Source organism: Akebia trifoliata, chromosome 7 (assembly GCF_017979445.1).
Source record: "Akebia trifoliata isolate Shusen 1 chromosome 7, ASM1797944v1, whole genome shotgun sequence".
Lineage (NCBI taxonomy): Eukaryota > Viridiplantae > Streptophyta > Magnoliopsida > Ranunculales > Lardizabalaceae > Akebia > Akebia trifoliata.
This window is the reverse complement of record NC_141381.1, coordinates 9,322,870-9,335,457: the sequence shown is the minus strand read 5'-3', so window position 1 is coordinate 9,335,457 and position 12,588 is coordinate 9,322,870. Positions and strand designations below refer to the sequence as shown.

At 35.4% G+C, this 12,588-nt stretch overlaps 1 protein-coding gene across 1 annotated transcript in view; it reads right to left on the bottom strand.

Annotated features, from left to right (window-relative positions):
* LOC147398185 (DExH-box ATP-dependent RNA helicase DExH3-like) overlaps window positions 1–12,588 on the bottom strand; it is a 48,507-nt gene that overhangs the window by 23,130 nt on the left and 12,789 nt on the right. Inside the window, exons 5-10 of the mRNA XM_086447336.1 lie at window positions 8,514–8,609; window positions 6,404–6,592; window positions 6,107–6,266; window positions 5,894–6,024; window positions 4,035–4,202; window positions 3,656–3,928 (exon numbers count right to left, since the gene is read on the bottom strand). Of these exons, the coding sequence (XP_086303462.1) occupies window positions 3,656–3,928; window positions 4,035–4,202; window positions 5,894–6,024; window positions 6,107–6,266; window positions 6,404–6,592; window positions 8,514–8,609 (1,017 nt within the window). The remainder of the gene's footprint in view (window positions 1–3,655; window positions 3,929–4,034; window positions 4,203–5,893; window positions 6,025–6,106; window positions 6,267–6,403; window positions 6,593–8,513; window positions 8,610–12,588) is intronic.

The window sequence follows — 12,588 nt, the reverse complement described above, 5'->3', positions numbered from 1 at the left end:
GACATCACAATGTCGAGGAAGCGACTTGGGAGAAAGAAACGGAGATGCGTGCTCAATTTCCAGAATTATTCTTCGATTGAGGTATGTTTAATTTCGAGGACGAAATTCTTATTAAGGGGAGGAGGATGTAATGACCTGAAATCCTAAAATGTATCTCGAGAAAAGAATTTTAGATCCGTGCATTGATTTAAAAGTTATCAAATCCTCGAGTTTCGCATTAGATATTTTCCCAATAGGTAAACGACACCTTAGAGACGTAATTTAAGGAAACCGATCATACCATTAGATTCGTGTCGAAAAATCACCCAAAATAGAGTATAAGTTTGTCCAATTTGGCATTCGGGAAAAACAATTCCCAAAATGACAAGTATGTCCCAACTTAAGTGATATAAATATCTAAATTCTATTAGAAAAATCAGATTTTTCTTATTCTTCTCTCCAAACAAATCTCAACCCTTTTCCTTCAATATTTGAAACTCAGATCTACGCCAAACGAGAACAATCCGAGCTTAGGCGTAAGAAGGAAAGTTGTTCCTCTCGCCAAGGGTTACGCGTGGACGCAAAGAAATCCGATTTTCGCCGGAAGAAAAGTTTGGAGATTGGCCGGAGGCGATTTTAAAGTTCGTTCAACCGTTGAAATTAGCTTGAGGTAGGTTGCCTTCCTTTCTACCTTCTAGTTATGCGATAATTTCATAGAAAATCCATATGATTGTTGATAAATCGATTGTTTATTAAGTTTATACATATTTGAATGATTTGAATCATGTTTGCATGCTTATTTATGATTGGTTTTAGTTCATTTGATATAATATAATCATTTTATAGTTAGTATAATATTTGAATCGATTTTGGTTGAGTTTCAACGAAAAATAACGAAAAATCAGCAATTCGGAAAAGTATCCGAATGTTGAGTTTGGTTCTAATTTATTTTGTGTTGCTTCCATATAGTATGTATACCCATTTCCTACATTTATTTCATTAAAACTAATTAAGTATTACTTTAAGTTCTTTAATAAATAAATAAATAGTTCGTTTTCAATTTCGACTTTGAAAAATCATTTTTTTTTAACACTTAGTTAAATTTTCATAGATTTTCAGCTTTTATGTCTTATGGTTTTATCTTTGTTTTCGAGTCTCTCGACTCAACCAAAACCATCGAATGGAATTGGTTGATGCTTTATGGATTTCGAATTACTTTAAAAGTAAAATTACTTTAATAGATATGTAGGAAATTAGATGATAGATTGATCGATTTAATTGATGGATGGATAGAGAGAACGTATGTTCTCGACTGATTGATGGGACAGTGCCTCCAGTTCTACGTAGTGGCCATGCCACGTAAAACGTGATAGATAGATAGAGGGATGAGATGGTTGATGGATGGAAATGACAGATAACTGTCACTGGAAGGCACTACCAGAATTTGTTTGTATTTTCGATTAAAAAGAAATGATATATTATATACAAAATAAATTATTTTGTTTACCAGTAAAGGTTTGTAGAAAACCCATAAAGAGTGACGCGTTGCTGTGTGTCGGAAGCGGCGAGTCAATCTAGGATAACACTAGATGTCATATGCTCTTCGGTAGTATGGGATACCTTAGAGCATATTACAGCTTATGAAATCCGGGAATTTCTCCTACTTATTTTCTGGGGAACGTTGTGTGTAAAGGCGGTCTCTGTATAGTGTAGAGATAGGCGGGGTTCACATGCATTGCCTCTTGATAGGCTTCGACGCGAGGGGTCTCCTGGGCTAGTTAGTGATCACTATTAGTCTGTAGTCGTCAAACGGTCGACCTCACCGTTAGTTGAACTCAGTATTGGGTTCTTGGTCAACGGCCAGTCTGAGCCGGATAAATGGTCATCCAACCGTGGTATGCTAGACCGGCCACAAAATCAGATTATAACGATGGGATTCCACATCGGAGGTTAAGTTTGGAATATCGTATTGCCATAGCCGAGGCGGTTATATCGGCGTGTTCCTCTGCTCTCTTATCGATTACACCGCCGTGTTCTTATTATGTATCTTTTTCTTATTTTGTAATGATTGATAGATATTTTCATTTAAAAGATGCATATGTTACTTTAAATGATTGAAAATGATAGATTGAAAGTTATTATAACTGTTTCCTGAGTATGCTTAGACATTTATCGTATGTTACATTATGAAAACTTGCATTATTTAATTGTTCAACTGATTACTCGTGCAAGTATGACTCGCTGTTAGAACGGCGTTCATCCTGCTGAGTAACATTCCCCTGTTACTCACCCTATCCTTCCCCTTTCAGATTATTCAACTTTTGAAGAACCGTTCTTTGAAGAGTATTTTGAGGAGGTCCTCGAGGAGGATCAGATTGATGTCTTGCCGCCGCCATGTCTTTGAGGACTAGTAGAGGATCTTAGCGGTTTTTGGTTGTAGATAAGAAACATGATAGTTTAGAAATTTTTGTAACCTGATGAATTATGAGATTAAAGATCTTGACTTATATCAGTGTTTGTCGATTTCTTCTGTTTACTCTAGACTCTCGTATAGATGTTAGTTTAATGTTTATTCCGCTGCGTGTATTTTCTTTTCATAAGTATTATTATTTATGAATGTTCTGTTAGATTGTGTGATTGATTACCTCACACCTCGAGATTTTAACCGATGAATCATAGGGATTCGTGTTGGGATTTCGGGGCGTGACAGGCACATTGCCAAGATATAACATGAACACGTCACTTTTACTTTAAAAATTAAGTTCCTGACATGAGCACGGAACCAATTTGAAATGTCAAGTTAAAAAAGCCTCATGCAAAAATAGGTTGATGTCCAATGCACAATTTTATGCATATATTTATTATAAACACTGACAACATAGTCATCATCATCATCATCAATTCCTTATCCCAAAAATTTGGGTCTGCTGAATGAATCTTGTTCAGCATTCAATTGTGTGTAAAACCATATTTTTCGTTAGTTCATGCATTCATATCTACTCTAACTACCTACCTTAATACACGTTCGTTCTGATTTCCAATCTCTTTCAGAACCTCCAAGGCTCCAACAGTCCAACTTGCATACTCCTAATTGGGACCACAAATCGACCTTCGTAGCACATGATCAAAGTTCAACCCATCTCAATTGATTTTCCCTTAGTTCATCACAAATTGGGTCCTATGGTTGTATAATTGTTTACATTTCTAATTTTATCTTCTTAGATTTCCATGCATCTCAACATGCTTATCACCGCTAAGCTAAATCCATGAACATGTTTCTTATTTTCCAGAAACATAGCCAGTCTCACTACCATCTTATAATGATCCTTTTAATTTGATTGTAGACATCCATCTTGTAGCACTTCGAAAGTGCGTTCTCCATCCTTACGGATAATAGACTCTAAGTAGCATATATGAAGTCATTACTAAAGTTGCATTCCATATACTTTGTCCTGGTTTTACTTGTTACAAGGCATTTGGACTCCAAAGCAGCCGTCCAGAGTTATAGTTTAGCTTCTCTAGTCTCATTAACTAACACTATGTCATCTTCAAATAACTTACATCAAAGGACCAACTCCTGAATACAAGTAGTTACTAAACATAGAAAATATAGAATGATACATGCATAGTGGAGTCAAATCATGTAGCCCATAGAATGACTAGAAAATGAGATTACCTGCTCTGAGCTGGCCATTGAACCATGGCATGCAAGCAACAAAACTCTGCTTGGATCTCCCAAAAGAGGATGAGCTTGCAGTTGACCCTTTAGAGCGTTAATGTCATCCCAACCAGTCATAAATACTAAAACAGCACCGGGCCTTTCCTTTTTACATATATGACATAAAACATTTTCTATGAGGTTGAAACCTATAGAATCGGGATTCCAAACGGACAAAGAATCTTGGGTCCGTGGACTATATTCCAGAAAATTCGCAGCTTCAAGAGTTTCCTGCTCACAGGTTACAAAAATGTGATGGAAAGATTTTAAAAATAAAAGAAAAAAAAAAAAACATGCACAAAAGTTATAATCATGCAGCCTCACAGGATTGGCATACCTGGACAACAGAGGCAATTTGGCTTTTCCTCTTTTTGAGACCTTGTTTCTGCATTTTCCACGCCTTATCTTGACCATAATCATCAATTTGATTGTATGAATTCAACCTATACCCAGTTGTCTCCAGAAAATCCTCCAGAAAATAAGTCCGAACTGGGTATGTAAAACCCTAGAAATGGACCCCAGAGAAAATTTAGGTAATGAATTCCACAAAAAACATCATTATGTTGATGCTGACAAAATTTTCAACTCAGAAAGAGACTGAACAGAAAATAAAACACGTTATATCATGTTTAACTAATGTGTAGTCCCACTTCGTTGCTAATGAGTAGTCTAAGTTAAATAGACAACAGATGTCTTGTCACAATGTGAAAGAAGGGTTGGGTTCCAGTGACTCATGAGAAAACACATGATCTCTATAGTGTAAACAGAAAATCCAACGGCCGAGATTTATACATATCCCCATAACACACATCTCAGAGCTACTTATCTAGAGGATAAGTTTAAACTGTTGGATTTTGTGTTTGAACAGTTGAGATCATGTGTTTTTTCCACAAGTCATTCTTCATGAGTTATCAGATCCAGACCCATGAAAGATATCCTTGCATAAACAAAGCTAGAATCACAGTCCATAAATATGAAGTCTCAGAATAACAATATGCATGCTGGAAAACTTTCCACTGTCCATAAATATGAATCAGCCTCTGAACTATACGGTAAAAAATTATCAAGACAATATTTCCAACCATATGCAAGCTGGAAACTTTCAACTAATGGAAAATCCTGCAGAAGATTTTAAAGACAGCATGCTCTTTCTGACTATCCGTTTAAGTGAAGCTTTTCATAGGTCATATGATGCATAAACACAATGGGACTCTCAGTCCTTTTCCAGTGAAAATTTATAGATATGGGATTTTCCTGGCTAAAACTAAGTATTGAAATGAGATCAAGCAACAAAATATTAGTAAATTGAGTATTACCATGGAAAAGAAACACGTCCAATCTATGTGACCAACCAATTAATTAAGATACCGTTATAGTAGCAAATATGCTGAATGTGAATAGTCAAGATGTAACATGATTAGAACATAACCACATTACTTGTGCTCGGCATTTACATTATTAAGCTTGCCTGCCAATAAATGCTGAGATAGAATCAATGATTAGGAATCGATAGTTCGCATGGAAGCTCACGTCTTCACATTCCCAGTTATGTATCTCAGTCACAACATGGCGATTTCTCCAATCAACAAATTATGTTAAGTCCGTCACAAGAAAAATCATTCATTTCTTTTCCACATTTCCGGTAAATAAATTAGGAAAGAATCAACAATCTCACATCCAAAATAAAGAGACAGCCAACTAACAAATGACAACTGGGTCCAGCTCAAATTCATTTTAGGAGAAACATATTGTTTTGTTAACCATCTGTCATACAAATGGAAATGTAAATTGTAGCTTGACTGATAAACTCGTCGTAAATAGCAAGGAATTATGATAAACCTCATTTCTGCTTTTAATATGTGAATTTGTTTACTTCTGCACACACACTCCTTTGTTTTGTTTTATTTTGTTTTTGTTTGTTTCTTTATTTGTGTGTGTGTGTTCTATTTATTTTCTATAAAGAAATTCATGAAAAGAAGGTCCAGGCGACCAACCAAATACAGAGATGACACACACTCCTTCGTTGAAGCAAATAAAGCCCATGACTAGCTCAAGTGTATCTTTATTCTGCCTCCCCTTGGATTGCATCAACTAGACTAGCCACACATGAAGATAGAAAAGAAAGGGGAAAAAAAAAGGAAGACACCCACAAATGCATGCACGGGCCTGAGCACACACAAATGATACTGAACTTACAGGAATGTGAATCATTGGAGCCCCACCAAAGTAGGATGAAAAAAGATCTGCATTCAGGGTCGCACTCATTAAAATAAGTCTCAGTTCCGGCCGACGGGTAAGGAGTTCTTTTAAGACGATAAGCAGAAAATCTGGCATCAATGCATACCAGGTCAGAATTCATATTTGACATATCGACCATAAATAAAACCAGAATTCAGCTGAAGCTTTTACCTTCATTCATGCCGCGTTCATGAATCTCGTCCACGATAACATGGGTAACATTTTTTAAATTTCTGTCAACCAATAATCTTCTCAACAAAATGCCTGTCGTGCAAAAGAGAAGGCGGGTATCCTTACCTTTCATACCCTCTAACCGAACTTTATAACCAACCTAGCATTAAAGGAAATGAAAAAAAATGGAGATAATTAATTTTCTTTTTATTTGAAAGATGAAGTTGATCAAAAACATAAACAAGTAGTTGGAAAAACAATTGTCATAAAGGAACATTTGTGCATATATTAACTCACAGATTCGCCTATTTTCTCTCCTCTCTCTGCAGCAACTCTTTCAGAAACAGACATAGCAGATATTCGTCTAGGCTGTGTACATATAATACTACAGAGAGCTCCACGGGTAGCTTCTATCTCAGATTCTAAAATGTACTGAGGAAGCTGTGTGGTCTTTCCACAGCCGGTTTCACCTGAGACGACAACCACCTGTGAAATCATAAAAAAGGTACACATTATTACAAGCAAAATATTAAATTCTTACTTTATTATCCATTTCTGTCAGCTCGGAACTGGAAGAGTTTCATGGAAACATTTCTACTAATGTGGAACCCTACAAGCGCTTAAAATGGGTCGGGGATGGACCAGATCTGAATATATTCATATCCATATCCAAATTTTTTATTTGGATCTGGATCTGAATCCAACTCGGATCCTATTAGCCAAAACCATATCCAAACCATTTTGCTTTCGTTAAATCCGGATCCGACCCGACCGAATTACTTGATTCGGGTCGGTCCGGTCAGATAATTTCGGACTGTTCAACTTTTTTTGCTACATTTCTTTTCTATTTTGCTATTATAATTCATTTATTTTATAAGATTTCATATTATATTAAAGTAGTAGAAAAAAGATATTTTGAAAAACATAAAATATATTTTTCAAAACAATATATCATTTGGATCTAGGCAGACATAGGCATGGTTTAAAATCTCGTTTCGGATCGATGTTTCGGTTGGGTGAAAAATTGAAACGATACTGAAACAATACGAAACATTTCCAATACATTTCGAGACATTCAATACTTTATATTAGGATTTTTTAAAAGCCTTCCTCAAAAGACTGTGGTCAAGGGCCAAGTGGTTAGTTTGAAGACATGGGATATCTCAAATATTTATGAAAGCAGAGGGGTGTTAAATAAATGAGTCTTTTAAGGAAGACCAAAGTCTAGGGCAACTCATTATCTCTTTTAGAACAAAACGATCTCATAGAAGCAAAAGAAGAAAAAGAGGAGGAAGAAGAAGAAGAAGATGATGATGACAATCTTACCTCAAACATCAACCAGGTTTCTCTCTCTCTCTCTCCCCCTCCCTCTCTCCCTCCCCCCTCCCCCCTCCCCCCCCCTTTTTCTTGTTCTCTGATTTCTAAAAGAAATGAGTGAGAGTTTCGTATGTTTCGAGTTCTATGTAGTTTCGTCTCGGTTGGTTCAAAAGTTGAAAGGATTTGTATGAAATATAATGAAACAACATTTTGAATCATGGCTATAGGGATGGATCAGTATCCAACCCGGAACTTATTTCGGGTCAAGGAACATCAATCCATATCCGACTCATTTTTTTATTCGGATCAACTCCAAGGGTCCAAACCCGCTAAATTCGGATTTGGATCACTCAGATTTCGGATAAAACCCGACCCATTTTATGCCCTAGAACCCTACATTTTTAATGAGCACAAATATTGCAGAAAATTTAGTTAAAAACTTCAATTTATATAATAAAACAAGTGAAGTCCGACATGATATTAAAGTATCAGACTAAAAAAACAACAATATGAAGACATCCTGCTGCAGATATTAGAGAATCTGGTAGCCAAAGATATATTTGCACATGGAAATTACCATAATTATCAAATCATCTCATATTAACTACATAAAAGTAAAATAGAAAAGCATTTGACACAAGGGAAGGTCACAACTCACAACCACATATGATACTCTTAACTATTGGTCTCATGCTTATTTATATGTTTAGGTTAGTTTTAAAGTTAAGAATCTCATTTTAGATGGGACAAAATCATGTATGTGTTTACTAGTTATTTTTGGTGTCTGAAGTTTTTATTCATTGTTTAGCTAATATGAACCTTCCTCACTAGCATATCATCAAGTAAATAACTCAGACATATCTTCAAATGGCACAACAAAAACTAGTTCTTTTACCAGAACAATAAACAAATCCTTCTTTGGCACAGCAATGGCATTTTAAGCACACCTTTATAAAGGAAAATTAAGCATTCTGCATACATCAAAGTCGAGCACAAATCAAAGGATTATAATGCCTTCCATAGTTTTCTCAATCCAAACCAAACCAAAATCAATGAAATTAATAAATTACCACAAAAAGTGATACCACACCTGATTCTGTGAAATGGCTTTTAATAATGAATCCTTTTCTTTGAATGCAGGAAGACTTCTGCGAAATTCTACCATTTTTTGACCTTCTTCAGATTCCTATAGAAGATTGAGTAATTGTTACAAAAACAATTGCAGCTAATTAAATTAAAAATGCACAATCAAATAAATGAGATGAACAGGATTTACATAACATAAATTCAAAATGGAAAAGATGAAATAAATAAATAAATAAGGAGTTGTTCCAGAATCAATACTTGGGAAATTTTTTAAAAAGAACGTAAAAAAAAAAAAAAAAAACCCACAGGATTTGTTATAACATCAATATTTGGGAAAAGGTATTTTGTTGTGTAACAGATTTATTTCCCAAGACCAGGATTTTCTTTCAAATGCAAGGCTGAGATGGCAAATCTCGAATGGCCACGTGGGAGGTGCCCCCATTGAACTTGATCATGCCACCTCAGCTACCACATGTAAATCCCTGATTAGCATGTAAAGATGTATGATGTGACAACCCAGAGTCCCTGTCCTCATATCTATAGATAGGTTGAATATAACCATGCTAGACATGCATTGGTATGGTTCTCAAGTAGAGGTAGGGCTATGGGTGCAATGTTAAGGTGTAAAGACACAACTATACATTTAAGGGTTTAAAATTTTCATTGTGATAGCATGCTTTAAGTGTTTGTTTCACATTTGTTAAACCCACATTCTTTGTCTAAATGGTTTTTTTAAAGTATAACCACATGTGTCAAAAGAAAAAGAAAAAAAAGGCCGCTGGTCGTACCTATATGCATACTTCACCCCAAGAAAGACTTGCCAAGATAAGGGTTTGTTTCACAGTTGTTAAATCTACATTCTTTGTCTAAATGGTTTTTTTAAAGTATAACCAGATGTGTCAAAAGAAAAAGAAAAAAAAAAAAATCATCACCAGTCGTAGCCATGCATACTTCATCCCAAGAGAGACTCACCAAGATAAACAAAAGAGTAAGCCAAGAACACAATGGCCAGGTGTACTAAGGATAATCAAAGACATCTAACCAAGCTGAACATGACGACCAGATCCTTGCAAACTTACTAACCACAAGCTGAATAGTGATATCGCAGAAATACAATTAGCATACATAAGTACAAGCCAACAAGATATCGAGCATGCTATATCCGACTGGTTAAGTATCATTCAAAAAAACTTCCTCAAGAAGCACTAAGTGAAAACCTTGCTCAATATTTGTTGTGTGCCAACTTATTTTTAAGTCAATTTTATTTGTATCCGTTCCACAAGTAATGAAGATTGGTGATTGACAAAATAGAGGGTCTTGTCATCGTAAAAGATGAGGTAATATTAATGGATGGAGATGGTGATGTAACATGATTAAGATGTGTCAAATCCCCCAAATCAACAAAGAGGCTAGTGGCCAATCAAACTGAAGAAAACTTTCGTAAAAATTTATGTATGGCCTATCTTCTACAAAAGAAGAGGGTGAAGTTCTCAAGGCATACTCCACATATCACTGAATTCGACATAGAGGCCCGTGGATTTAGCTGCTAGGTTTCAGTGGCAAGCAAAGTAAAATAATGGATGTTCCACTCTATCCCTTAATCATGCCACAATTCCAGGTGTGGTGATAAGTAAGGAAGATTAATGGTCTAAATCGTCCAACTTGGTTAAGCTTTCACCAACAATAACATATGGACTCAGCTATACATTTAAGATATATCCAATATGAGTCTATTACCCATATCCATGTTGTACCAGGTCAATACAAGTAACTTAGGGAGTTTTGAAGAATCCAGGTAACATATTGCGGCAGCAATTAACATAGAGAGAGACGACCACAAGCACACACTCATGCGTGACATAGAAGATCCCACTTGATCAAGAAGTTTTCGAAGACACTACTCTAAATTCCTTGAAAATCTACCTCAAAGAGGAAAGCAACCCAGAATAGATGTAAGAACCTCTTGCATAGCAGGGAATAAGGGGACATGTAGGAGAATTGCAAATCGTTCTTCTGAGAATGAGACGATTTTCAACCGATAGGGAATTTCACCAAAAAAAAAAAAAGCTTGGGAACCCTCCAATGCTTTCCTACGTTGCAAAGGGCTAACACTCATACATTCATATCCTTGCTTTTTGTCATAAGGGTGAGTGCTCATTATTCCACCGTAGCCTCCCTCATCGAATAATCCAGTGCAACCAACACATGGTCCTTTTTACCAACATGAGATGGTGGGGAAATAATATTAGTCTTCTTTCAAATCTCATTTCTTTCTATAGAAAGAAAAAATCACATGCATTTGATTTTCAGAGATACACCAATGTTCAATTAGAGTTCCAAGCGGATGGTAGGCCTTGGCTTGTAACTAAAGCTTTTATTCCATCGTACCTTCCTTCAATCAAATTCATATGGGTTGGGTAATTTAAGATACTTCTTATGAAAAGGGAAGCTTGAACATGGTGAAAGTGCCTCTACCTGGGTTCTATATCTCAAACTTCAAAATAGTCCATTCCCTTCAAAGACCTTATTGTTCTGCTCCAGTTAGATAGCCTAACTTATAGAAAACGAGGCTTAGGACCGAAGGGTTATGTAGACACCCCATTTTGCAATAGCCTGATCCAACAATTTGTCACCCCGATTGATATAGATTCCTAGTGATGAACAAATAACGATTTAAGAAATTGAAAGTATGTGGGACACCTCCCCAAATCCTTCTCAATTTCCCCCAATTCCTTTTGAGACTCCTCCCGGATCCTTTATGGTTTCTTTCCTTCTCCGACACACTCGACATAGATATCATGCATGCTTAGGACCGCTACACATTTTGATGACCTTAGAAACCATGATACGCTAGAAAAATCCAACTCAAGACATAGAGATGATAATTCTGAGACCAAAGAAACTTTACGAGAAAATTTGCATAAAGTGAGAAAATTACCAAATACCCCCGACACTAGAGACCACACCACGCTAGGAATGCATAACCCTTGGACATAAAAATCATTATCATAGGATTAAACAAAACTTTTCACCAACATTTTCTAAAAAATGACTATGATACTCTTAGAGACCCTCTACCCTAAGTAAAATCTTTCGACCACACTATTCAAAATCTTCAACAAATTTTAAATATTTAATCAATCTAAGCATTTAAAAATTTAACAAATTTTAATATTTAAACAATTTAACCAATTTTAATACTTAACCCATTAAAAAAAATTCAAACCTTAATTTTTAATTTCCCAATTTAAATAGTAAAAAAATAAAATAATGATCACACTCAAAGTTGAAAAATTAGAACAAGTTGTGGGGGCCACACACAAATCGGCCAAATCTCTTAAGGGTGGGTCCTACCAAATTTGAATCTAAATAAAATCTCAACATTAAAAAATTAAAGAAAAAAAAAGTTAAAACTTTAAAATAGTTAAAAAAAAATTCAAACAAATTCGCCTTAAGGAATCTACATTATATGTCTCACATCTTTTTGGACTCCACAAACATTTTAACAACCCAACAAGCAAGTAAATAAAACAAACTAAAACTCAATGAGATCTTATCAAGGTAAAATTGGGAAATCTTCTTGCAGGGACCAACAAATTTTCTAAAAACTTTAACCTAAATATTTTAAAAGGAAAGAAATTCAAAAATAATTCCAAACACAAAATACCACACATTGGCAAGAAACCTCTCAAAGAAAAACTCTTAACCAAAATTTCAGTATAATCCCATGCTCGAACTTCTTAAAATGGGTTGCAAAATAAGAAAAGAAAAGGTTGTTTTGTTAAGGTTTATTGGCCTTGTGGTTTTGGAAATAGAAGATAGAGAGGATCTCATGGGTTGGATACCTTTTAAGAGAAGAAACTTGACAAAATTTTGAGAGGAGGGAATTTTCTAGAGACCCAACCTAAGTTGGATTTCTTTGTGGATAAGGAAAGAAAGGAAAATAAAATCTTTTCAAAAAATTAATTCATGTTGGCTTTTTAGAAGGAGAATAGAAAGGAAATTTTAGAATCAATACACGTTGGACAATTCCATAGGTTGAAAATTTCTAAAAGGTGTTCAGCAAGGAAAACTCTATA